Below are 27563 nucleotides of genomic sequence, written 5' to 3'. Positions count from 1 at the left end.
AATGACCATCACAGCGTGCTGAAAACATGTGGAATAATGGAGATGACATCTGGATGACTTTAAAACTGTTTATGGCCGCTTAAGGATTCTGTTAGTGGGACACATGTCTGTGTTTCTAACTAAGTTTAGAGAAAGAAATTCAAGTTTCTTGCCAAATAATTTGTTTTTCTGAGCTTCAGTAAGAGATTTCCTATTTGTTCAGTTGTGGGAATATGATAAATTGCCAGCATGCTGATGTCGGATGAATAATTTATTGCAAACTTTATGGCAATTCATTATCAAGTGCATGTAAAGTGTAGGCATAATGGTTTAAATAAGTTGGTAGTTTGTTTTTAGTTGGGATTTAGCTCATGGTGTTTTGCTTTTCATATTCTACAAGCGTGTATTCAAGCAACCTGAGCATTACGGTTATCTTAAACCAGTGATTGCCAATCACCAGTCCATCCTCATATTGGATGTAGTACTGCTTTGTGCCCAGGTGTCACCTTACATTTCATGCTCGGGCACCATGTTTTCAGTGACATCTGAACAGGAAATGCAGGTGTCACCAGTGCTACTATATGAATGTCCTATTGTCTGAACTTTTTTATGCCATAACCTCCAGTACACAGTTTGTAACTCCAACTCCAGTATAGTCTACTATTCCCTAAAGGTTATTTCATGGTAAGCCAACACCAGCCTGGCTCCTTTAGTCGGTTCCTATTATCTATTACAGTGCATCTTGGAGTTCCTAGCTAGGGAAAGTTTTCCAAGTTTCAAATACTCATAACATTTATAAGTAGCAGAAGATTAATTTAGTTTTATGTTTGAACAAGGAATTAATTCCCAGTTTGTGGTCAGAAATATGCTTATGGTAGAGTATAATCTGTTATTGCTATTCTTTGTAATGGATGAGTTTTTAGGTCGGCATATACATAATTCTTCAAACACTTGTGAGTTGAGGGCACTGCAGTATTCCTAGTGATATGGGCAAATTATCGGAGCATCACATAGAGTAAGTACCATGGGGGGTTGGGGGGATCAAATAAAAAAGGAACAGATAGTTTTTAGGAAAGCATGTAAATTTGTTGACCAGTGACTGCTTCCTGCTTATCTGGGCATGTTTGTTCAAAAAAGAATGTACTGCTTCCTGTGCATATTGGGTGGTCTGTACATTACTATCACAGTGTGCTGAAAAATATCAAAAATTAGAGACTGAAATCTGGATGACTATAAAACTTTATGACCCCTTTAGAAGTCTGTTGGTGAAACACATGTCTGTGTTCCTAAAGAGAAGGGAAACCGTTTGAATTTTAGAGGAATGTATATATTGGCTACGCCTCCAACCACATAATTTGTGGTTTCAAAGTCTCAGCACCAATAGCTGTCTGCACTGGGCGTTTGAAAACCAATTGAATTATGTGCTTAGGGGAGTAATCCATATGCCACATTACCCTGCAATTCAAGTTACTTACCTTGGATAAACATTCACCAGCCGTGAGCCTTTATATAGACTCAAAAATAAGGTGTATATAGGACTTTTCTTTACACAAAATATGACCTAGGAACTAAAGAGTTTAACCACATGGAATTTTATGATCATTGGACGTTATGTAGAGTTGGATGAAATTTAAAATGAAAACGCATGTAAAAGATTTAATTAATTAACCATTTTATTTGTGGTGCACTACAGGTTCCAGCATGCCCAGGCTGCTATTAAGTGGTAGGGTGAGCTGGCTCTTGTAGTGCTATCCACATATAGAGAAACAATGAAGAAATACGTCTGAGGACACTTTTTATGCTAATATTTAATTTGGCAAAGATAAATAAAAAAGCATTATAACAGCTTTCATTTATGTTAGTAAGTGTAAGTATGTAAATAAATGTAGGTCTTTGTGTAGAATATTGTATGCCCACATGATTTACTGCACTTTTATAAAACACCCCCTGCTTAGAAATAGTTTGTTGTTTTTTTTTCCTTCTAAGTTCATAGCTTTCACAGTATTGACTGACACAGACCTGGCTGTACTACTACTGTTTCTGTAGCATAGCAAAGGTGGAACATTCCATGAGAAGTGACAATATGAATGCACTATTTGTTTTCCAGAGACCTGGCAAAAATACAGTTAAACATTTCTAATCTGTCTGAAGATTTTGCTGCTTTTTATGTAATTTTTGTATTTAGCGATCCTTTCTACTTGCAAACTTGTTGTATGCATAGCTTTGTGTGTGTGTGTGCGTGTATATATGTGTATCTCTATCATCATCATTTATTTATGTAACACTACTAATTCCACAGCACTTTACAGAGAACTCACTCACATCTGTCCCTGCCCCAATAGAGCTTACAGTCTGGAGCTCACATGCCCATTGTTGACGCTGTCTGTGGTAGACAGGGTTCATCATGTTCACTTTGACCGGTCTACGGTTACGCAGCAAGCTGCGAAGTACTATGTGTTCTGAAACCTTTCTGGCATGGCCAGCATTAACTTTTTTCAGCATTTTGTGCTACAGTAGCTCTGCTGTAGCATTGGAATAGACTGGCTAGTCTTCCCTCCCCACAACCATCAGTGAACTTTGGGAGATCTTTTGGTAGGTACTAATTAATGCATACCAGGAACTACCCACAAGACCTGCTGTTTTGGAGATGCTTTAACCCAGTCGTCCAGTTATCGCAGTGTAGCCCTTGTCAGAGTTGTTCACATCCTTACACTTGCCCATTTTTGCTGCTTCCAATACATCAACTTCTTGAACTGACTGTTCACTTAATATATTCTACCACATGACTGGTGCCATTGTAATGAGATAATCAATGTTCTTCACTTCACTTGTCAGTGGTGCTAATGCTGTGGCTGATTGGCTGAATATATATATATATATATCTCTGTATCTCTCACACTTCCAGTCAAAAGTTTTAGAACACCTACGTGTTTCCAGTTTTTGCAGTCTCTTTGTACTCTGAAATTAAGGCATGGTATTGATCAGTTGGAGACAAAAATCAAATCAAAAGGATCATTTTGTTTAACAAACTTTTATCTAAATTTTTGACTTTTGCAGATATAACCACCCAACCCACTTGTGGCATTCTTTCTAAATGAACAAATATTGTTTGTGAAGTTTTTTTCCAACATTGTTGCAAAAGTTCCCACAAATGTGTTGCCCTTGTAGATTACAGTTCCTTCACCTTTCTGTCCAGTTCATCCCAAACCAGCTTGATGGGGTAAGTCAGGAGACTGTGCTGGTGGCCATTCTGGGATTTGAAGCTTCCTGTTTTGTTCTTTTCCTGAAAGGGATGGTTTCAGGTCTTAATATGATGAACCGCTGGTGCTGCAAAATGCTGTGGTAGCACTTCTCGTTCAGGCTGCGTATATGTATGTGTGTGAATTTTTTTTTTATATATATAATCCAAGTGCGCCTAAAAAAATAATGCATTCAAAACATTTTTACCTTCAGGATCATCTTGACTTCTCTACTGTGTAGTGATTGTTCTTTCGTATCTAGCTACAATATGCTTGATACCTATCCTAGCCATGTGTGACGTTTAACAGAGTTTCTCATTCAATGAAAAAAGGTTTGGAGGATCGCAGTAAGCCATTGGCTAACCATTCTTCGTTTAACTGGAGCTGCAACCAGCAAATGTTGTTCTTCATTCCCTGATTTTAATGTTGCACGGAAACTAAATTGTACATTACATTAATGATGTGTCCTTTTCTCCCCTCTGTGGTGATTGTGAAGAGATAAATAATTTCACTTAAGATTCAATGGGGGCAGGGTAAGTTTAATTTCATAAAGTTGATTCATTTATTTCATAACTCAGAGTTGGCCAAAATTATGCATTTAGGAGCCATGACTGCCTTGTTGCTGAAACCTCCCACATTTGTATTTGTATTAATCACTTACAAAATGCTATTCGCTTTATATGAAAATGCCAATAATAACATAATCAGAGATTCTGACTCTCCCCGGCAAAACCCAGGTCTTGTAGGCAGTATGAATGGGGTATAAGTATGAACTGTTGGGGATTGTAGTACATGCAGGTATTTCTATTAAAGTTTTTCAGACAGGACAGTAATTGCATGAGCATGTTTTATTTACGTTTCAATTACATTAGCATTATGTAGTATAGACCATTTTAAACCTAAATTCAAGTATTTTGCCCTGGAAAGAAAAAGGGAAACAATAAGAATTAAAACTGCATTTACAACCAAAGTAAAATATTATACTAAGATGCCCTATTCAGAGACGCGGAGGCTATTACATGCAGCTGGGGTTCTTTCCATTCTGTAATTCTGAAAAATCAAGTCCTCATTAAGCTAACCTGCTTAAAATGGCGGCAGAGAGAGCTTGAGTGGGATGATCAATCACAAGCATCAATCTCTTCATTGACATCCCATTCCTCTCCTTCCTGGTTTTCTGCTGAGGCTGTAAGAGGGACAGAGGACCCTGGAAGAAACAGTGCATGGGGCTCATGCTAGAGGAGACACGGTATCTTAATCAAATCTTTTAGTGGATGGTAGTGCAGCTTTAAAGTAAATCTTAAAAACTGAAATTCAGTGGGCTCCCACATATCTCTGTATAAAAAAGCTAATTCCGTTGGTATCGACCTAAAATTAGATGGGGGTTTTCCATAGAGTCATGAGCATTAAGTTTCTCTAAAGCCATCATGGAGTTTAATCTGTCACATGCCATTGAGTGGGAAATTTTGACATTTTGTTTTTTTAAACAGGATATATTGATGTGAGTAGATTTTTGCACAATTAAAATCTAAAGGGACCCCTTAAAGGTGAAGCATTTACCTTTACAGGGTCCCTTTTACAGCTCTTTCATTTGTGGTTTGGTCAGAAACGGTCAGTCGGGTGAATATGATGCCTGTCTAAAAAATATAGATTTTGGCATTTGTTTGATACCATCCTAACTCTGGTTTTATAAGCAGACACTTTTCACTCTTGTGGTTTTTCAGCTTCTGTAGCACTCATGCCAATTTTTTACAGTGCTTTTGTTTGCAGCTAGGAAAGAGCAGTATTTTAACTCTCTCAGTTCACAATGAGCACTTAAAAAGCTCTGTGTGACCGGATCTGTTCAAATATAATGTATTTCTATTGGAGAGCTTTATTATTAAGAGCTTTGGACTATTGTCCAAAACACCGCTGTCGGTGTTTTGAGAACCGCTTGAGCGATTAAAATGTTTGTGTGACATCCTCTCTGTTTTACTCCTAGAAATGAATTATTTAATTTTGAAGCCAATAAACCCTGTACTTTATACAGTCAGGGCCAAAAGTTTTAAGAATGACACAAATATTATTTTTTGCAAAGTCTGCTGCCTCAGTTTTTATGATGGCAATTTGCATATACTCCAGACTGTCATGAAGAGCGATCAGATGAATAGCAATTAATTTCAAAGTCCCTTTTTGCCATGACAATGAACTTTTCCACTGTATTTCAGCCCTGCCACAAAGAACCAGCTGACATCAGGTCAGTGATTCTCTCGTTAACACAGACAAGGCTGGAGATCACTCTGTCATGCTGATTGAGTTAGAATAACAGATATTATTTTTCACAAGGTCTGCTTTTTTATGATGGCAATTTGCATCCACTCCAGAAAGTGATGAAGAGTAATCAGATGAATTTTAACCCAAAAACAACATTTCCACTGTATTTCAGCTCTGCCACAAAAGGACCAGCTGATATCAGGTCAGTGAATCTCTCATTAACACAGGTGAGAGTGTTGACAAGGACAAGGCTGGATATCACTCGGTCATGCTGATTGAGTTAGAATAACAGACTAGAATCTTTAAAAGGAGGGTGGTGCTTGAAATCATTGTTGTTCTTCTGTTAACCATGGTAACCTGCAAGGAAACAGGTGCAGTCATCATTGCTTTGCACAAAAAGGACTTCACAGACAAGGATTTTGCTACTAGTAAGATTGGACCTAAATCAAACATTTATTGGATCATCAAGAACTTCAAGGAGAGAGGTTCAATAGTTGTGAGGGGCACCCAAGAATGTCCAGCAAGTGCCAGGACAGTCTCCTAAAGTTGATTCAGCTGCAGGATCGGGGCACCACCTGTGCAGAGCTTGCTCAGAAATGGCAGCAGGCAGATGTGAGTGCATCTGCACACACAGTGAGGCGAAGAAGGCCAGCAAAGAAGCCACTTCTCTCCAGGAAAAACATCAGGAACAGAATGATATTCTGCAAAAGGTACAGGGATTGGACTGCTGAGGACTGTGGTAAAGTCATTTTCTCTGATGAATCCCCTTTCAGATTGTTTGGGGCATCTGGAAAAATGCTTGTCTGGAGAAGGAAAGATGAACCATCAGTCCTTTGTCATGTCAACAGTAAAGCATCCTGAGAATATTCATGTGTGGGGTTACTTCTCAGCCAAGGGAGTGGGCTCACTCACAATTCTGCCTTAGAATAAAGCCATGAATAAAGAATGATACCAAAACATCCTCTAAGAGCAACTTCTCCCAACCATCCAAGAACAGTTTGGTTATGAACAATGCCTGTTCCAGCATGATGGAGCACTTTTCCATAAGGCAAAAGTGATAATTAAGTGGCACGGGGATCAAAATATCGAATTTTGTGTCCATGGCCAGGAAACTCCCCAGACTTTAATCCCATTGAAAACTTGTGGTCAATCCTCAAGAGGCGGGGTGGACAAACAAAAACCCACAAATTCTGACAAGCATTGATTATTCAAGAATCGGCGGCCATCAGTCAGTATGTGGCCCAGAAGTTGATTGACAACATGCCCGGGCGAATTGCAGAGGTCTTCAAAAAGAAGGGTCAACACTGCAAATATTGACTCTTTTGTATAAACTTAATGTAATTGTTAATAAAAGCCTTTGACACTTATGAAATGCTTGTAATTTTACTTCAGTATATCATAGCAACATCTGACAAAAAGGTCTAAAAACACTGAAGCAGCAAACTTTGTGAAACCAATACTTGTGTCATTCTCAAAACATTTGGGCATGACTGTACATGAAGTGAAAAGTGCCTCCGTGACACTACCCATAATTGAGGAATTTTACCTTTTAAAGGGATGCGTCGGTCATCTACATATTTATATATAAAATATATTTTCATATAGGGATAGGCATAGAAAGGTTAACTTTATCATAGATTAATGAAGCCAGGCTTAATGCTTTGGTTACAAAGCATATACATCCCTTGGTTCTTAACTGTTTCCAACACCTCGTTATAGCTATAGTCATTTTAACAAATTGAAGTTGATTTGCTGGATAATCCTGCTAATCTAAAACTAATGTTTGAAGAAATGATTAATGTGTTACAAATTATGCAACATTTAAGAATGTGTGGCTTTTTGAACTCTTCAACTCTTTTCTCCCTCCTTTACCCCTCTATTACAATGTGCTTACACAACAATGGGGAATTTGTTAAATTCATTGGAAACAGAAAAAGTTGACGTACATGTGCAATTATTTGTTTGGATATTTTAATCTGGGTCATGAGATTTGTAATATTTTGTGATTGTTTCAACTGCTTGAAACCAGCCATGTTTATGATGTGAATGAGTTCTCTGTACAGCACTGCGGAATTAGTGGTGCTATATAAACAAATGATGATGATGATGATGTTTAATCGGGGAATACTAGCTATGATTTACATGTTCTGTAGAAGTATGGTGCTTGTGATTTGTTACCTGAATGACAATAGACATTACATGCTATGTAGGAGCTTAATTCTGCAATCACTACACTGATTTTCAATATTTTGCTGTACACAGGCAAGTTATATAAGCATCCAGCACCCATTTCATTGCATTTAGTAAACACAAGTGAAAAGATTAGAAAATAGATCATTTTATGAGATGAGCAAGTACACACAAGTGTTAAAAAAGCATTTGTCTGCTTTATTTGGTTCCCTGTTGTGTGAAAGCACCTTGTTGTTTTGTCTATAATCATCATTTATATAGCGCCACCAATTCTGCAGCGCTGTACAGAGAATATTTGTCATTCATATCAGTCCGTTCCCCAGTGGAGCTTACAGTCTAAACACACACACACGTATATTTTGGAGTGTGGGAGAAAACCCATGCACACATGGGGATAACATATAATTTCCACACAGATAAGGCCCTGTTCGGGAATTGAACTCATAACCCCAGCATTTTGAGGCAGCAGTGCTAACCACAGTGTCTATTTTCTGACATTTGTAAATTTCCCGTAAACTTTTATGGAAATGGATGATGACTACAGATGATGCATCCCAAGCATATCTGTATAGTTTGATTAAGGTTCTCAATAGATTTATACACAAAATTCGTAACTGTCTTCATTAATAAATAATAAAAATAGTGTTAAAGTTTTAATTTCATTTAAAAAAAAAAAAGTTAGAGTAAAGCAAAATTTGAAAAAAATATTGACCACTTAAGGGCTACTAAATCTCTCAGTAAACCTACAAGAAGTAAATACTGAAATTAAGTTGTATGCTTCCACCTAGCGTTTCATAAGCCTTCAGGAAAATTAAACAGCAAAATGTACTCTGTTACAGTTGCTGTTTATTTATGATATTTATGTTTTACTTCCATAGGTAGTGAAGATGCGGAAAGATGTGAAGAAGGTGAAAGTTCTAACAATTCGCAAGCTGACACGGCACATGGCAAAACTGAAATCGAAAAAGTAAGTAATTTTATTGTTGTATGGATTATACTCAAACCTATGTATGTATTTACACATAGTAGGTCCTATTGCTGTCAGGAGATTAAATATTATTTTTTTTTATATTTTTTTTTACTCTGTTTTAAAATATTGATTTGTTAGTAGTCTATTGGTACCTGTAACACTACTGGATAAATACTCTATAATTCTATGCATTGTATTAATTAGTTCTAGTTGTCTGATACTCAGAACTATATTTGTAGAATAATTCCAAACAGTATATGTCTTGCGCTTTGCATGCACTTCTGTAATAATGGTAGAAGGTGAATATACTGCTCTGCAAGATGTTAGCAACTTGCTCATCTGAACGCTGAGAGTCTGGATATAAGTGAGCAACACCAAGTTGAGTTAGCAGCTCACTGACAGGCACTGGTTGGAGCCAGTGAAGTGTGGGTAAAGACTTAAAAAAATAGAATCCTGAGTAAGGTTGCTGGGTCATAGTAAGAAGATGGTGTGGAGAGAAGAGTGTCATTGGCTTTAGTACTGATATGACACAACCTAAATTGACTGATATTGGAGATGTCAGTTAAGGAGGGAACTTCCACTAGCAATCAGGAGAATCACTGCTCCAGTGAAAATAGGAACAGGAGTGTAGTGAAGGGCAGAGAGGTTCTGGTAGAGGAGAATCAATTATTAGCAGGACAGGGTCATCTGTGTCCAAGACTGGGCATAGATGGTCATGGTACATATTTGTACCACTTACAAAGTTAGATGTAGGAAGGTGGCCCTCAAAAACTATTTCAGGGATTTAACTTGCCCACATAAAGCAATGATTACAGAGGTAGTATTTTCAGAAATATTACCTTAGTGGTGTAGATAGGAAGATTTTTTTTCTTTAAGAGAACTGGGCTACAGACCCTGCAGTTGGGGCAAACTATACTGTGGGGAGGGTGCAGCTGTGCTGGGCCAGAAGATGTTTAGACAGCTAGGGGAAAATTGAACCAGGAACTGGGATGATCAGGAACAGAGCCAGCTAAGGAGAGCAAAGTATAACTTTTTTTAGATTTCCTAGCTATAGAACAATGTGTCTGTAGAGCATACACATTATGTATTATGGTGTATTGGATATAACTGAGATTTTGCAGGATGAAAGTCATGAGTGGCCAGGGAACCTAGCATGATATGCCATGTTTAGGAGGGATAGGAAAGTGGGAGTGGTGTGTGACCTGTGAAAACTTTGACGATATAGAGTCCTTATACACAAAAATACACCTGTAAAGTACTGATTTGAGTTTGTTATAAACCCCCTAACAAAAACATTTCTACTGAAAATAACTTATTTTAGAGCATGGTAATGTTGGACTTTGAAGATTCAATAAAACATTTTGTAAGGGAGGTACAAAAGAGCTATACCTTTTTAGAAGGTCGCTGTTTAATTAGCTAGGAGAAGCGTTGAAGCTTGTAAAGTGTACACAGAAACTAAATTTAAAAAAATAGATATTTTAAGTAAATACTGTTGTAAGTAGAAGTGGTCCATTTTACGGCCACTTTTGCTACTGGTTCCAGAAAAAACTTGATCAGTCGGCCGCTGTTCTCTCTATCCTTCCACTTTCCCCGCAAGAACACCTCTCAAACCAGCAGTGTGATGCCGATCGCGGTAACCCCCAAGCAGTGTGGCTGTGATGCCCCCCAAGCAGTGTGGCTATGATGCCCTCCCTTCCAAGCAGTGTGGCTGTGATGCCCCCCCCTCCCAAGCAGTGTGGCTGTGATGCCCCCCCCCTCCCAAGCAGTGTGGCTGTGATGCCCCCCCCCCTCCCAAGCAGTGTGGCTGTGATGCCCCCCCCCCTCCCAAGCAGTGTGGCTGTGATGCCCCCCCTCCCAAGCAGTGTGGCTGTGATGCCCCCCCCCCCAAGCAGTGTGGCTGTGATGCCCCCCCCCAAGCAGTGTGGCTGTGATGCCCCCCCCCCAAGCAGTGTGGCTGTGATGCCTCCCCCCAAGCAGTGTGGCTGTGATGCCTCCCCCCAAGCAGTGTGGCTGTGATGCCCCCCCCAAGCAGTGTGGCTGTGATGCCCCCCCCCAAGCAGTGTGGCTGTGATGCCCCCCCCAAGCAGTGTGGCTGTGATGCCCCCCCCAAGCAGTGTGGCTGTGATGCCCCCCCCAAGCAGTGTGGCTGTGATGCCCCCCCAAGCAGTGTGGCTGTGATGCCCCCCCCAAGCAGTGTAGCTGTGATGCCCCCCCAAGCAGTGTGGCTGTGACCCCCCCAAGCAGTGTGGCTGTGATGCCCCCCCCCAAGCAGTGTGGCTGTGATGCCCCCCCCCCAAGCAGTGTGGCTGTGATGCCCCCCCCCCCCAAGCAGTGTGGCTGTGATGCCCCCCCCCCCCAAGCAGTGTGGCTGTGGTGCCCTCCAACCAGGCAGTGTGGCTGTGGTGCCCTCCAACCAGGCAGTGTGGCTGTGGTGCCCTCCAACCAGGCAGTGTGGCTGTGGTGCCCTCCAACCAGGCAGTGTGGCTGTGGTGCCCTCCAACCAGGCAGTGTGGCTGTGGTGCCCTCCAACCAGGCAGTGTGGCTGTGGTGCCCTCCAACCAGGCAGTGTGGCTGTGGTGCCCTCCAACCAGGCAGTGTGGCTGTGGTGCCCTCCAACCAGGCAGTGTGGCTGTGGTGCCCTCCAACCAGGCAGTGTGGCTGTGGTGCCCTCCAACCAGGCAGTGTGGCTGTGGTGCCCTCCAACCAGGCAGTGTGGCTGTGGTGCCCTCCAACCAGGCAGTGTGGCTGTGGTGCCCTCCAACCAGGCAGTGTGGCTGTGGTGCCCTCCAACCAGGCAGTGTGGCTGTGGTGCCCTCCAACCAGGCAGTGTGGCTGTGGTGCCCTCCAACCAGGCAGTGTGGCTGTGGTGCCCTCCAACCAGGCAGTGTGGCTGTGGTGCCCTCCAACCAGGCAGTGTGGCTGTGGTGCCCTCCAACCAGGCAGTGTGGCTGTGGTGCCCTCCAACCAGGCAGTGTGGCTGTGGTGCCCTCCAACCAGGCAGTGTGGCTGTGGTGCCCTCCAACCAGGCAGTGTGGCTGTGGTGCCCTCCAACCAGGCAGTGTGGCTGTGGTGCCCTCCAGCCAGGCAGTGTGGCTGTGGTGCCCTCCAACCAGGCAGTGTGGCTGTGGTGCCCCCCCCTCCCAAGCAGTGTGGCTGTGGTGCCCCCCCCTCCCAAGCAGTGTGGCTGTGATGCCCCCCCTCCCAAGCAGTGTGGCTGTGATGCCCCCCCTCCCAAGCAGTGTGGCTGTGATGCCCCCCCTCCCAAGCAGTGTGGCTGTGATGCCCCCCCTCCCAAGCAGTGTGGCTGTGATGCCCCCCCTCCCAAGCAGTGTGGCTGTGATGCCCCCCCTCCCAAGCAGTGTGGCTGTGATGCCCCCCCTCCCAAGCAGTGTGGCTGTGATGCCCCCCCCCTCCCAAGCAGTGTGGCTGTGATGCCCCCCCCTCCCAAGCAGTGTGGCTGTGATGCCCCCCCCCTCCCAAGCAGTGTGGCTGTGATGCCCCCCCCCTCCCAAGCAGTGTGGCTGTGATGCCCCCCCCTCCCAAGCAGTGTGGCTGTGATGCCCCCCCCCCTCCCAAGCAGTGTGGCTGTGATGCCCCCCCCCTCCCAAGCAGTGTGGCTGTGATGCCCCCCCTCCCAAGCAGTGTGGCTGTGATGCCCCCCCCTCCCAAGCAGTGTGGCTGTGATGCCCCCCCTCCCAAGCAGTGTGGCTGTGATGCCCCCCCTCCCAAGCAGTGTGGCTGTGATGCCCCCCCCTCCCAAGCAGTGTGGCTGTGATGCCCCCCCTCCCAAGCAGTGTGGCTGTGATGCCCCCTCTCCCAAGCAGTGTGGCTGTGATGCCCCCTCTCCCAAGCAGTGTGGCTGTGATGCCCCCTCTCCCAAGCAGTGTGGCTGTGATGCCCCCTCTCCCAAGCAGTGTGGCTGTGATGCCCCCTCTCCCAAGCAGTGTGGCTGTGATGCCCCCTCTCCCAAGCAGTGTGGCTGTGATGCCCCCTCTCCCAAGCAGTGTGGCTGTGATGCCCCCTCTCCCAAGCAGTGTGGCTGTGATTGCCCCCCCCCAAGCAGTGTGGCTGTGATGCCCCCCCCCCCCAAGCAGTGTGGCTGTGATGCCCCCCCCCCAAGCAGTGTGGCTGTGATGCCCCCCCCAAGCAGTGTGGCTGTGATGCCCCCCCCCCAAGCAGTGTGGCTGTGATGCCCCCCCCCAAGCAGTGTGGCTGTGATGCCCCTCTCCCAAGCAGTGTGGCTGTGATGCCCCCTCTCCCAAGCAGTGTGGCTGTGATGCCCCCTCTCCCAAGCAGTGTGGCTGTGATGCCCCCTCTCCCAAGCAGTGTGGCTGTGATGCCCCCCTCTCCCAAGCAGTGTGGCTGTGATGCCCCCCTCTCCCAAGCAGTGTGGCTGTGATGCCCCCTCTCCCAAGCAGTGTGGCTGTGATGCCCCCTCTCCCAAGCAGTGTGGCTGTGATGCCCCCTCTCCCAAGCAGTGTGGCTGTGATGCCCCCTCTCCCAAGCAGTGTGGCTGTGATGCCCCCTCTCCCAAGCAGTGTGGCTGTGATGCCCCCTCTCCCAAGCAGTGTGGCTGTGATGCCCCCTCTCCCAAGCAGTGTGGCTGTGATGCCCCCTCTCCCAAGCAGTGTGGCTGTGATGCCCCCTCTCCCAAGCAGTGTGGCTGTGATGCCCCCTCTCCCAAGCAGTGTGGCTGTGATGCCCCCTCTCCCAAGCAGTGTGGCTGTGATGCCCCCTCTCCCAAGCAGTGTGGCTGTGATGCCCCCTCTCCCAAGCAGTGTGGCTGTGATGCCCCCTCTCCCAAGCAGTGTGGCTGTGATGCCCCCTCTCCCAAGCAGTGTGGCTGTGATGCCCCCTCTCCCAAGCAGTGTGGCTGTGATGCCCCCTCTCCCAAGCAGTGTGGCTGTGATGCCCCCTCTCCCAAGCAGTGTGGCTGTGATGCCCCCTCTCCCAAGCAGTGTGGCTGTGATGCCCCCTCTCCCAAGCAGTGTGGCTGTGATGCCCCCTCTCCCAAGCAGTGTGGCTGTGATGCCCCCTCTCCCAAGCAGTGTGGCTGTGATGCCCCCTCTCCCAAGCAGTGTGGCTGTGATGCCCCCTCTCCCAAGCAGTGTGGCTGTGATGCCCCCTCTCCCAAGCAGTGTGGCTGTGATGCCCCCTCTCCCAAGCAGTGTGGCTGTGATGCCCCCTCTCCCAAGCAGTGTGGCTGTGATGCCCCCTCTCCCAAGCAGTGTGGCTGTGATGCCCCCTCTCCCAAGCAGTGTGGCTGTGATGCCCCCTCTCCCAAGCAGTGTGGCTGTGATGCCCCCTCTCCCAAGCAGTGTGGCTGTGATGCCCCCTCTCCCAAGCAGTGTGGCTGTGATTGCCCCCCACCAAGCAGTGTGGCTGTGATGCCCCCCCCCCCAAGCAGTGTGGCTGTGATGCCCCCCCCCCCCCCAAGCAGTGTGGCTGTGATGCCCCCCCCCCCCCAAGCAGTGTGGCTGTGATGCCCCCCCCCCAAGCAGTGTGGCTGTGATGCCCCCCCCAAGCAGTGTGGCTGTGATGCCCCCCCCCAAGCAGTGTGGCTGTGATGCCCCCCCCCAAGCAGTGTGGCTGTGATGCCCCCCCCCAAGCAGTGTGGCTGTGATGCCCCCCCCCCCAAGCAGTGTGGCTGTGATGCCCCCCCCCCAAGCAGTGTGGCTGTGGTGCCCCCCCCCCAAGCAGTGTGGCTGTGGTGCCCCCCCCCCAAGCAGTGTGGCTGTGGTGCCCCCCCCCAAGCAGTGTGGCTGTGGTGCCCCCCAAGCAGGCAGTGTGGCTGTGGTGCCCCCCAAGCAGGCAGTGTGGCTGTGGTGCCCCCCAAGCAGGCAGTGTGGCTGTGGTGCCCCCCAAGCAGGCAGTGTGGCTGTGATGCCCCCCCTCCCAAGCAGTGTGGCTGTGATGCCCCCCCCTCCCAAGCAGTGTGGCTGTGATGCCCCCCCCCCTCCCAAGCAGTGTGGCTGTGATGCCCCCCCCTCCCAAGCAGTGTGGCTGTGATGCCCCCTCTCCCAAGCAGTGTGGCTGTGATGCCCCCTCTCCCAAGCAGTGTGGCTGTGATGCCCCCCTCTCCCAAGCAGTGTGGCTGTGATGCCCCCTCTCCCAAGCAGTGTGGCTGTGATGCCCCTCCCCAAGCAGTGTGGCTGTGATGCCCCCCCCCCCAAGCAGTGTGGCTGTGATGCCCCCCCCCCCCAAGCAGTGTGGCTGTGATGCCCCCCCCCAAGCAGTGTGGCTGTGATGCCCCCCCCCCAAGCAGTGTGGCTGTGATGCCCCCCCCCAAGCAGTGTGGCTGTGATGCCCCCCCCCAAGCAGTGTGGCTGTGATGCCCCCCCCCCAAGCAGTGTGGCTGTGATGCCCCACCCCCCCCAAGCAGTGTGGCTGTGATGCCCCCCCCAAGCAGTGTGGCTGTGATGCCCCCCCCCCAAGCAGTGTGGCTGTGATGCCCCCCCCCCAAGCAGTGTGGCTGTGATGCCCCCCCCCCCAAGCAGTGTGGCTGTGATGCCCCCCCCCCCCAAGCAGTGTGGCTGTGATGCCCCCCCCCCCCAAGCAGTGTGGCTGTGATGCCCCCCCCAAGCAGTGTGGCTGTGATGCCCCCCCCCCAAGCAGTGTGGCCGTGATGCCCCCCCCCCCAAGCAGTGTGGCCGTGATGCCCCCCCAAGCAGTGTGGCTGTGGTGCCCCCCCCCCCAAGCAGTGTGGCTGTGGTGCCCTCCAACCAGGCAGTGCGTGGCTGTGGTGCCCTCCAACCAGGCAGTGCGTGGCTGTGGTGCCCTCCAACCAGGCAGTGCGTGGCTGTGGTGCCCTCCAACCAGGCAGTGCGTGGCTGTGGTGCCCTCCAACCAGGCAGTGCGTGGCTGTGGTGCCCTCCAACCAGGCTGTGCGTGGCTGTGGTGCCCTCCAACCAGGCTGTGCGTGGCTGTGGTGCCCTCCAACCAGGCTGTGCGTGGCTGTGGTGCCCTCCAACCAGGCTGTGCGTGGCTGTGGTGCCCTCCAACCAGGCTGTGCGTGGCTGTGGTGCCCTCCAACCAGGCTGTTTGTGGCTGTGGTGCCCTCCAACCAGGCTGTTTGTGGCTGTGGTGCCCTCCAACCAGGCTGTTTGTGGCTGTGGTGCCCTCCAACCAGGCTGTTTGTGGCTGTGGTGCCCTCCAACCAGGCTGTTTGTGGCTGTGGTGCCCTCCAACCAGGCTGTTTGTGGCTGTGGTGCCCTCCAACCAGGCTGTGCGTGGCTGTGGTGCCCTCCAACCAGGCTGTTTGTGGCTGTGGTGCCCTCCAACCAGGCTGTTTGTGGCTGTGGTGCCCTCCAACCAGGCTGTTTGTGGCTGTGGTGCCCTCCAACCAGGCTGTGCGTGGCTGTGGTGCCCTCCAACCAGGCAGTGCGTGGCTGTGGTGCCCTCCAACCAGGCTGTGCGTGGCTGTGGTGCCCTCCAACCAGGCTGTTTGTGGCTGTGGTGCCCTCCAACCAGGCTGTTTGTGGCTGTGGTGCCCTCCAACCAGGCTGTTTGTGGCTGTGGTGCCCTCCAACCAGGCTGTTTGTGGCTGTGGTGCCCTCCAACCAGGCAGTGTGGCGCTGTGGTGCCCTCCAACCATTTCTAGGGATAAAATGCAACCAATACAAAAGTATTGTAGTTAATAAGGAAAAAGAAAAGTTTGAAAACGTTACAGCTAGAAGGGACTGAAATTCTCTTATGGAAATAAAAGGAATGTAGCAAAATACGTAAAATTATATCGGGTCAGCAGAAATTTTAATTGAGAAACAAATTGTAAAAGCTTGCAATTCTAATCCCAAAATGTTTTCAAATCACCACCAGCAAGAAAAATGGAAATGATTTGCCCTCCGAAGGATAGTAGGAAAAATAATTGTAAAAGATAAAGTGAAACTGATCTCTTCCATCTGTATTAATAAGGAGGAAATAGATTGTGTAGCGATAGCCTATGCACACCATTACATGCGCTCCTGTTTAATACAGGAGCTGATGCAGTTACATTAAATAAGATTAAAATCGGTAAAGTATATGGCCCAGATGGTATCCACCCATGTGTGGTAAAAGAACTAAGTTTGTAAATTGATGGGTCACTATTTATGCACTGTCTCATAACTGGGTCAGTGCCGCGCAAATCTTTAAAAAGAGAACAAAACGGGAACCTGGAAATTATAGATTTGGGGGTATATTTACTAAACTGCGGGTTTGAAAAAGTGGAGATGTTGCCTATAGCAACCAAACAGATTCTAGTTATCATTTATTTAGTACATTCTACAAAATGACAGCTAGAATCTGATTGGTTGCTATAGGCAACACCTCCACTTTTTCAAACCTGCAGTTTAGTAAATAATACCCCCTGGAGTTTCCTTTCTGTCATGGCAAACTGGATCTTGGTGTAGTGCATTTGATAGATCTGGATTTCACAAAAGCCTTCGATGCTGTTCCATATAACAATCCATGGTACATAAGATGAGAGTACTCTGTCTAGGGGAATATAAATTGCTGATTACATTAAACTACTGTATGTATGGTATTAACAAATCCAGGGAATTTATCCAATTGCTATTTTTGTGTTTATGAAGGGTTTCTCTCCCCACTCCAATCTGAGATTAATTTGACAACTATATCAGTAGGGGTTTTCTAATACTCTGGATTAGAATTTATGAATTACAGTTTATGAAAGGCTGAACCTGGCTGACTTGTGTCTTTTTTCAACTTTACTAATTATGCAACCAGAAGGTTGCAGTGGAGGATATTCTCAATACAATGTGGGTCACATGGAAAGGCATATTTTTCCATTGTGCACATACATTAAAGCATATCCTCTATACCATTATCATGGTAAATTTAATGTTCCACATTACTTTTTCATTGGACACCCCTTAATTAGTTTAGACTTTTCCATCTCTTCTTAAAATTTTGCTCAGTTCACTCTTTTTTTTTTTATCTCCTACTTTTTGTTAGGGGGAGTTAAATGTGCAAAATAAACCAAAATATCTATTTTACAAATGTAACCAATGGCCCATGTGTAATTGCTTGCTAGATATACTGTTTATTGAATTATCTAGCCTTTTTTGTAGCTTTCGCAGTGGACGACTCACCACTACGTAGCTCAAGAGTTCTCTCGATTGTCACCAAGGCGAGACCACAGTGTCACCAACTAACAGTAATTAACACAACCCAGTAATGCTAACACATGTCACAAAAAGCTTAATTTCAGGGTAGCCAAAATATAGCATATATTTCCTTTTGTAAGAAATTATTCCCAATCGCATCCATTCTGTAATAGCAGCTAGTGCCAAGACAACTACAATTGCACATGTTTTTGTTTGTGTTACAGTTTATTATTGCCAAGTACATTTTCAGAACATATGGCGTAAATCTGTTTGTCTACAATGCTACTTTATTCGTTTGTGTACCTCTATAACTGATGTAATTGATTTTGCACTTTTTTCTGATTTTGTGAAATTGTTCATCTCATTTTACTTTACATTATCAGGGGAACAGATGAACTAATACTGAAGAATCGGAGACGGGCACAACGACTTCTTGAAGAAATTCACACTATTAAGGTAGTATATATTTTTCACATTCAGTCTGTTACACCACTTGTAACTTACTCTGACTTCAGTTGCAAATCATCTGGAACATTTGAGCTATTTTAATCCAACATTTTCCATGTGTTTGTTATATTTCTTCTGTGATCTTGACTTATTTGGCACGTGTGCTTGCAAAGCTAAATGTACATTTGTTTAAGAATGAGTGGAGTATTTGCTGTAAGTCCTCAGGAAAAGGAGGAAAGTTCCTGTGTTACTAGACTTGTGGATAGCAGAACTTCATGTTGACATCATGCTCCGTCTATAGCCAGTCCTTTATGCATTTTTAGAAGATGTTGTCATTATCCAGTTTTGTGCCCAGAACTTGGGAAAATATGTAGCGTTTGGAATGAAAGTGCATTGAAGACAGAATAGCGTTCTTGTCTGAAGATAAGAACCAAATGTAGTTCTAAGGCTTTTTCCCTCTGTTCTAATGGACACATAGGGCCTGAGTCATTAAGACGCATACTGAGCGCATCGTGCAGTTGTCCTCAAAAGCACTCAAGATGCGTGTGGTGTTGACTATGGGTGTAGGTTCACTCTGGTATACTAGACCAGACACAGCAGGATGCATACAATACGTATGTGGAATATGAAATCTCAAAGGAACACACAGGGAAAAAAATATTAATGTTATCTGTCAATAATGGTCATTTATGATTAGAAATTAATATACAAATGGAAATTATATACAAAAAAAGAGTTTTTATAAAAAAAATTATGTCCCGTTGAGAAACATTAGGATTAGGCTGTCCTTAATGTTTACTGTATTTAAAATACATTTTTACAGTTGCACCTGATTGCAGACACATGTTATAGCATGCATACGAGACTGAATCAGGACTTAGACTAGCCCCTTAGCTGGTGCAAGAGGTACGGTGGAAAAACAAGAAACTTTCACACACGCAGAGTTTCATTTGACGCGGCTGCATTCGCTTGAGTTTGTCACGCCCATATTGTGCATCAAGTACAGGCACACACTCTTTCCCCGCCCCGTTCACTCCCCAAAATTGTAGACCATTGTAACTGTCATTTTCGTTGGTATATGCAATGGACTTGCTTTCGTTGACGGCCTATTGTCCTCGTTCTGGGCGTGCGCAGAAGGGAATTGCGTACAATACACACACAAAAAAAAAAGATACGTTCCTTAATGACTCGGGCCCATAGACTGTATAATTTTCTTTCTGTGCATGTCCAACTTATGATTTTTAAATGGGCTATCCCCATTCAGTGCCCCTTTCCCTGGATAATTTCAAGGTGTGTTTGTCCCTCCCATGAAACCTTCATTGATAACCTGACACTTGAAAGCACTGATTTATAGTCCTACAGGCCACACTGCATTTTATCATAGACTTGACAAGATTTGAAATTCCTGTGCCAGAAGCTGTTTCTTTCAAAACTGATTAAATGAGCAGTATATTATAGTGGATGGTAAATGATCTCTCTGCTCTGACACCTAGGGACAGCCATGGTCTAGGCAAAAATCTGTTTTTTTACAAAAAGATGTTTGTATCTAGCAAATATTGGAAGGAATGTAGTTGGTTGTAATTACACCACTGCTTTGTGCTGCTTATTTCTTTTGTTTGTTTGCCAAAGGTGGTCTTCTTCTTTATCTCTTTTGCTGCCAAGAGACAGAATGCATTCCTCTTTACATACGCCTTGACCTCGTGCCATGTGATGGTAATAACTACTATTGCAACTTTCCACTGATGGCTGCTGTAGGTTATAAGACAGCAATATTCAAGTACCAGTGTGTTTAATGAAAGGCTTAACAGCTGATATCTTGACTTCCCTTACCTTCTTACACTTATTTTATTTCTTATTAAATAAATGATACAAGACCTGAATGTGGCAAAATTAAAATTTATAAATATGGTGGTTGAGAAAAGAGCAGTCAGTACGACATCCGCCAGGCAGAACCAAAAAGTCCCAGCATTAAACATGAGACCTCATCAACTGGGGGACAATCAATCACACCCTGGGCACACACATCTACCTTAGCGGGACCCTGCGTCCCGGGCACTACAGAAACCGCAACCCTTCTAGGCTAAGCGGGACACAGTGACAGACTGACCTACAGGGGCGATACCTGTACCGAGGCTATAGCCAATTCAAGTCGAAGAAAGGCGGGTTAAGTGTGCCTAGAATATTAGAATGGCACTGCTCAGAACCTAATGTATCAAATAAACCACCTGATTATTCCAAGATTATTGTTCTTTATATAGATATATAGATATATATATTCGTTTCAGGAGTTGCTTCCAGAGAGACAAATTTTACTTTTAACAAAAATAAAGAGAAAAAGGTTTCCCTCAAATTGGATGCACTCTTAGGTTTTCCAAATTAACTTTCAAAAAGTATTCAGTTTTAGTCATTTATTGAACATTTAAAACAAGAAAATTAGCAAAATATTTTAAAATCAAGAAAGAGAATGTGTAATAAAATATTAAAAGTATTAAAATAAATGAGTTCAAAATGTATTACGCGTGCCCACTACTGTAATGTGCGCCCCAACCACTGGCTGTTGACTGCACTGCATTTTCCGGCACTCGCTATCCAGGAGCTTCAGTCTTTATGGCAACCATCACTTCCCTCATGCCATTAAGTCCTACCAACCAGGGAGGGCGCTGTGCCAGCCATGACCATCGGTTGCTAAGGAGAAACATCTTTGTTGTCCTAATAGCTTTCCTGTGATATATGCTGCACTACTGCATATTGAAAATGTTTGTAAGCCCAGAGACCCCAGTGCTGGTCCTGCTTCAATAGCAGGATCAGCAAGGTTAAATCAATAACTATTTATATAATATAAATATATCATTAATTAATATCACAAAGTATGTACAAAGAGCGGGAGCACCCTTTTCAGTTTCTTTAACCATTTTCCGTTTAACATGAAGCAGAGGAATGCCACATATATGTTACATCTGCACCCTTCTGTTTATGGCGTGTTAGCAACTGGTGTGAAGTAACTCATTGTAGTATTAGTATAGACATAGCATTGGAGACACGTGTTCCATCAGAATTTTTCTATAATAATTGAACTTCAGCAGTGCAAGCAACTTTCTCCTATTAATTAATAAATGCATATATGTAGATAAGCTATGCCTATATGGTTACTGATCCTAAATACAAAATTAAATGCACTTATTATTAGGGTATATGTTGTCCCTAGCAATTTACTCAGTACTGCCTGCACTACATCCATACAGTCAGTTCATATGCAGAGCTTCTCTTCACTCCCGTCATCTCTCTTCCTAGTGTATCTTGCGAGGAGCACTTTGAATAACAATTTATCTTCCCTTCCAACAAGAATAAACCTATACTTTAAGCTGTATACAAAGAAGCAAGACATCTAATTGTAGTTTACACTTAGTTGCTGCCTTTCTCCTTCACTGGATCTAGGTACAGGGGTAAAGAGATGAACATGTCTACGAACAAATTTTTTCACTATGTACTGTGCACAGGGCTGGGGCACCAACCCTTCACCCCCCACCCTCAGAAGTGGTCAGCGTCATGTGGAGATGCCACAGGAGCATTAAAATCAAGTGGATGACATTGTGTGTTGGTCGCCCCCTAACCATTGGTGCTCTAGGCAACTGCCTAGCGTCACCTAATGGTTCAGGCGGCCCTGATTGTGTACATAGTTAATTGTAGGTAGGTGTTTTTAAAGGTGCATAATCAGAATTAAAAGGAGAATGTAAAACACTTAACTGTTTTATTGTTTTGGATCAGTTATAGGATACTTTTTGACCACTGGGTTCAAGCCAGAAGAACATTTTGTTTGCTAAGAGCTATCCATAGAGCTTATTATACAATTGTGGTTTGGCAGATCCAGTGGTCTGTGAGCATTTCTCTTTTCCAAGTGTGCAATACTTATGGTAGAGGAATTGTGACTGTAGGCAATTAAAAGTATGCGTTCAGAAGTTTTATTTTATCTTGAATCCGTACCCAAAATATGTCTCCTCATCTGGACAGAGTTAGAGAATTCCAAGTCAAAGGCAAATCAACAGCAGAAGCCTTCACAACTTTGAACTTTAAAATATATTTAGCTGTTTTTCACCTTTTCAGAAGGAGAAACAGCTGGGAGCAATTCTACATCTACACGTGTGCCATATTTTCTGGATAGTTTAAATTGTACCTTCAACCAAAACAGCATTTTGAATATTGGAAATCTAATGCAAACATGGAAAACAAAATTAATGATTGAAATAAAGTTTAATATTGAGAACAGAGGGTATTTCTCACTAGCGATTCATGTAAAATATAGGGGTTTTTTTCACCCTGGTCCAGCATTATTGCAGTTCCCCTTGCTCGGTAAGGGAAGCCATCTTCCTCGCAGACAGCCACGTGGGAACTTTAAGATGAACATCATTATATGGAAGACATGGATGGTCTTATATCCACTACTTTTCTGCAAGAGAGATGGTTTTAGGAACCAAGGGTAAGTCATCTTCATTAAGTAGCTGTATGTTAAAAAGTAAAGCAGGTAGTTGGGATGTGTATTGGAAGAATAATAGTTTAATTATTGGGAATCTATAGCTAAATATTGAAAAAAAGGTAGAGCTTAGTACTCTCCGCACCTGGCACTAAATTAGGTAATATAATGGGTAGACTTAAGCTAGGTACACACTACACAGTTTTCATCCAATAATCGGCTAAATCAGCCGACATACGACCGCTTGTTCAAAACTCGGGTCAGTGTGTGCAGTGACACGATGGTCGAAAGTCTGCCCAAATGGACGATTGTCGCCTCATTTGGTTGGTCGTACCGTTTAATATTTTCGTTCCAATCTCGTTTCCGCTGAGTAGTGTGTATAAACTTCCCACCGATCCACAACAGTGAGTACAAAATTACAGTCATTGCTCACGACAACATGGCTGTAAAAAGTCGCTAACGGGACGTCCGCTCTTCTCTTTATCGTCCTAAACAAGGCTAGTGTGTATGCAGTCCATGGACCGAGCGAACGGAACATCGATCGCATGTAAAATCGTTCGGCATAAAAAAATTGGTGGAAGATTCTGTAGTGTGTACCTAGCTTTAGTAATAGGTGCATACGGGATTTATCAATCTCGTACTAATTGAATGCATGTAGAAAAGTGTGGTGTCTCACATTCACAGTCATAAAACTGGATATTAAGTAACATTAAGTGACTTACTGGTGATGTTCAAAAGATAGGCTTGTTAATGGCTCTTTGGGCCTTGAATTATACAATCTTACATTATGGGTTAATTTGACATCTCCTTGCTTCTTTCACATAATTCATTTTAGTGTCTTGGGCCAGGGAGTTTCTAGACCTCTTAACATTCGTATTTCCAGTATTTTAAACTTTCATATAGACATCATGGTCAAAGATCATAAGGGAATAAAAAAATACATGTATACATATATTTATTTACAGGCTAATCAATCATATCTGTTAATAAAACCTCATATAGAAATTTGAGAGGTCTATTACTTGGTATTAAAATGGGAAAATAACAGGATAGAATCAAGATGCATTTTTTTTTCTTTGTCTTTCCTTTGGATATTTATTTCAAAATATTATCAAAGATGCAGTATAAAATAAAATGCACGCGGGCCAACTAAATTGGTAAATGTTGTCCTTGGTGTCACTGGTACATTGCATTGTAATGTAATTTGATGTGTTCAGAAAATTGTGTAATATCTTTCTTCTTGAAGTTAGAATAACCTTTTTTGTATTTGTTGCTATTTTATATGGGAAATGAAAATATTGCCTAACCATATTAACTACTATCCAGATCAGTTATGGGCAACACAGTATTTTCAGAAACTTAACAGGTGCTCAAGTGAGAAGCAATACAAGTATATGGAAGACTGATACCTTAAACCCCTTTGTAACTGAACCTCTATGTGTTCTTGTCAGACTTCTTTCACCTTGATATTTCTGATTTGTATGCTTAATTCCCAGTGATTATTTTGAGTGTCATTATGTTTATTTTCTAAACATTAATTCCTTATGTATTTTGTTTTGAATTTCTCTGATCCTTTTACATTGTAACAAGGGAATCCTAAGTGGTGAAGCATATTTTAGTAGCATGGAGTCATTGTATTTGAATGAGACCTTTTATTCTTTAGATGATGAAAACCAGCTATGCCATCCATGTGCTGGGCCAGCTTCTGTACAGCTAATTAGAGGGGGCTATTCTATTTTAGTTTACCATGTTGACCTCTGTGGTTTGTAATAGCAGATGTGTAAAACTATCCTATTTGCTTGTAGATGGAAATAAGAAATATGAAGGTAGTATTTATTCATTTGGTTTGTTTATAATCTTAGCAAATGGTTTGATGTCATCCCTTCAAATATTGTATTTTTAGAAGCAGGATGTTTCCACTAATGCTGAACTCTTTAGAATTGAAATGTTTTCTGATTTCTCACTAATCACATTAAAAATGCAAAAGTAGCATTACATTTTCCCTAATCCGGCTTTTTTTTAAATTTTTTTAGAGAATTGTACAGTTGTGCAGGATTGTACATATTTCAAGTATTAAATGTTCACAAGTATTTTTTATTTAGTTTGTATAACAGTGACTTGCTCGTCATCTAATGCAGGTTTATATGAAAATAATATGGAGAATAGCTGGCACACAGTGACATGGGGAAGTCTGACACCTACAAATTTTCATATAAATTAGTGTTCAGATTTTCTCCATTGCCCCCCTATGGTCTGATTGACTGGGTCCTAACACTGTACTGTACTACAAATTGCTATGTAGTAGTGTGGTCAAAGGCAGTGTTCATCCTTAATAAAAATATGCCTTCCCACAACAAATAGAATGTAATGTAATAATACTAAATGTTTAGATAATTGAGCAGCCAACAACTTGGTCACTCACCTGTAGATACTTATTTGTATCCAGCTCCGGTAATTCTCTCCAGAATTGCACCCTTAGCTGGTTGGTTGTCAATAGGCTGACACAGATAAAATAGTTTGCAATAAAGAATGGTGCTGGAAGACTGGGCACAGCAAGGGGAATAGCTGGTTGGGTCTTTGTAAATTGCGTGTCAGATCTTCACTTCATGTCAGTGCCCATTTTTGGTTCTGTCAATAGTCATTTTCTTGTGCTCATGACCATGTTTGTTTCTGACTACTTGTAAAGGATAACTACACCCACACATCATATGTCACCTATAACCCCCATTATATTTTGTGAAACATTGAGGGTCTCGATTCCAAGAACCAGGGAGACATTACCATCTGAGACTATGGTGGGAAAAGTACCCTTGAACTGTGTGGGTCCTGGTCACGGGATCCTTCTCACTTTAATTAGTGGGTTGTTTAGGAAATTAATTAGCATAGTTTGTAACAGTTCTGTAATTTTATAAGAAGCCCTGGTCAAATAACCTATTTCCATTCACGTAATCACAGTAGTTATTTCATGTTCAACAAAACAGGAATGCTTTTGTGTATAGAAAAATATATCCCATTGCAACATAGCATTTAATATGTGAATCATTGTCATATAACTGGTCATCTATTTCAGGCTTAGAAGAAGGTTATCTAATTCCACATGATGACGAGGTCATTATGGTATAATCCCTATCTATGTTCTCAGTGGTTTTATTCTTTGTTCACCCTTGTTGGGTACCCCATCCTGCTAACATGTCTGTGCACATTCTTGTTTATGTTCTGCTGCCTGTATCCATAATGCAAATGATAAACTTATAGCAGATGCAAGTATTGCAGCATGGTTCCTGCTTTCAGCACAGCAGGTATGCCTTTGTGCAATAGCACACAGGGAAGTGTTTGTGATGATAAAAGGGCATGTTAATCAAATATGCAGTCCACATGCTGCTTTGTTCCATGATTAATTGTTCTTATGAACTGTGGTAAGCAAAAGCAGTAGTTAACTGAAGGGGGTGACCCCAATACAATATTAATACAACTCCTTTCCAGCATTCACAGTCTGCTGTGTTCCCCTGTAATACTACTTGTGGAGGAGGAGGTTAAAGGTGAGTTTAAATGAAGGTTGTAGTTCTGCCCCCAAGTGGTGGAGGAGGTACCGTTTGGTATCCTCACCTGGTTCTAGTCTCTTCTGTGAGAATCTCCTGCTGATCGTAGACTACAGTAAAACACTGATTTTGCAATGTTATTTGAACTATCCCCTTAATAATCTTTTAATTAGAAGTTTAGTTTAAAATGCTTAGTGTGTATAAATCTGTAATGTGAGCTAACATGACTTTATATAATATGGGTTTAATATAGTACAGTAGCTAGTTTCTACCAGCTGGATTCATTACTTTGTACACGTCCTCAAATTATAGTCTTTAAAAGTATTTCTGGCATTCTACGGACAATGCAGCCGCAATGTTAAAATGACTACTGTCTAGTAATTACACCAAAAAAATAGTTATCATTTCAATGTGTTTTCTTATTGATTCAGTTAATATGTCATATTACTACATTGTATTAAATATTATTGTGTGGTCTTTAAATAAGAAGAAGGGAAAATGTGCAAACGCAGTGCAGCTGCTCTTTACTAGTTTGTCCAATTACAGCTGTGGTTGGATTCGTTCAATGGGAGCAGTTTGTCAGATCTGGGGCATTCCTTACTGATTACATATTTGTGCACCTTTAATATAGATCTCTCAGAAATAGAGCACACCCATCACTAACTCTATGTAAACGGTGTTAGCCAGGAAGAGGTTCTTCCTCCCAAAAGTATTCATGCAAAAGCATTAGTGTTGAAGAATGGGGCTGCTCTAGGAATGTTCTTTTCTGTGCTTGCCTGAATAAACCTCTCATGGGGATTACTCACTAACTAGTACATTGTAGAGATGAGCGGGCTCGGATATCTGAAATCCAAGCCCACCCGAACGTTGCCGATCCGAGACAGATCCGGGTATTCCCGCCTATTGCAAAACAAACCGAGGCTCTGAGTCATAATCCCGCTGTCTGATCTCGCGATACTCGTATTCTATAAATTCCCCGCTAGCCGCCGCCATCTTTACTCGGGCATTGATCAGGGTAGAGGGAGGTTGTGTTAGGTGGTCCTCTGTCCTGCTATATCTCGTACTGTGTCCAAAAAAAGTTATAAAAAAAAGAATTATAAAAAAAAGAAATTTAAAAAAATATCCAAAAACAATCCTGCAGTATAAGTCCATTGGTGCTGCAATATTACAAAGTTCACTGATTCAGCAGAATAGACTGGGAATTAGTGGAAATGATTGTTATTGAATGTTATTGAGGTTAATAATAGCGTAGGAGTGAAAATAAACCAAAAAACTTGATTTTAACACTTTTTATGTTTTTTTCAAAATAAATCCAAACCAAAACCTTTTGTCAGGTGTTTTGCGAAACAAATCCGAACCCAAAACCTCAAGCAAATC

The 27563-nt window shown here is 43.6% G+C and overlaps 1 protein-coding gene across 2 annotated transcripts in view; it reads left to right on the top strand.

Moving 5' to 3' along the window:
• The window catches only part of SRFBP1 (serum response factor binding protein 1), an 82255-nt gene that overhangs the window by 27654 nt on the left and 27038 nt on the right, over window positions 1–27563 (top strand). For both annotated transcript variants that reach the window (XM_075179217.1, XM_075179207.1), the window contains exons 2-3: window positions 8537–8625; window positions 18116–18188. In XM_075179217.1, the coding sequence (XP_075035318.1) occupies window positions 8537–8625; window positions 18116–18188 (162 nt within the window). The remainder of the gene's footprint in view (window positions 1–8536; window positions 8626–18115; window positions 18189–27563) is intronic.

Source organism: Mixophyes fleayi, chromosome 1 (genome assembly GCF_038048845.1).
Source record: "Mixophyes fleayi isolate aMixFle1 chromosome 1, aMixFle1.hap1, whole genome shotgun sequence".
Taxonomy (NCBI): domain Eukaryota; kingdom Metazoa; phylum Chordata; class Amphibia; order Anura; family Limnodynastidae; genus Mixophyes; species Mixophyes fleayi.
Note: the sequence above shows the minus strand (reverse complement) of the source record. Positions and strands in the feature narration are given on the sequence as shown.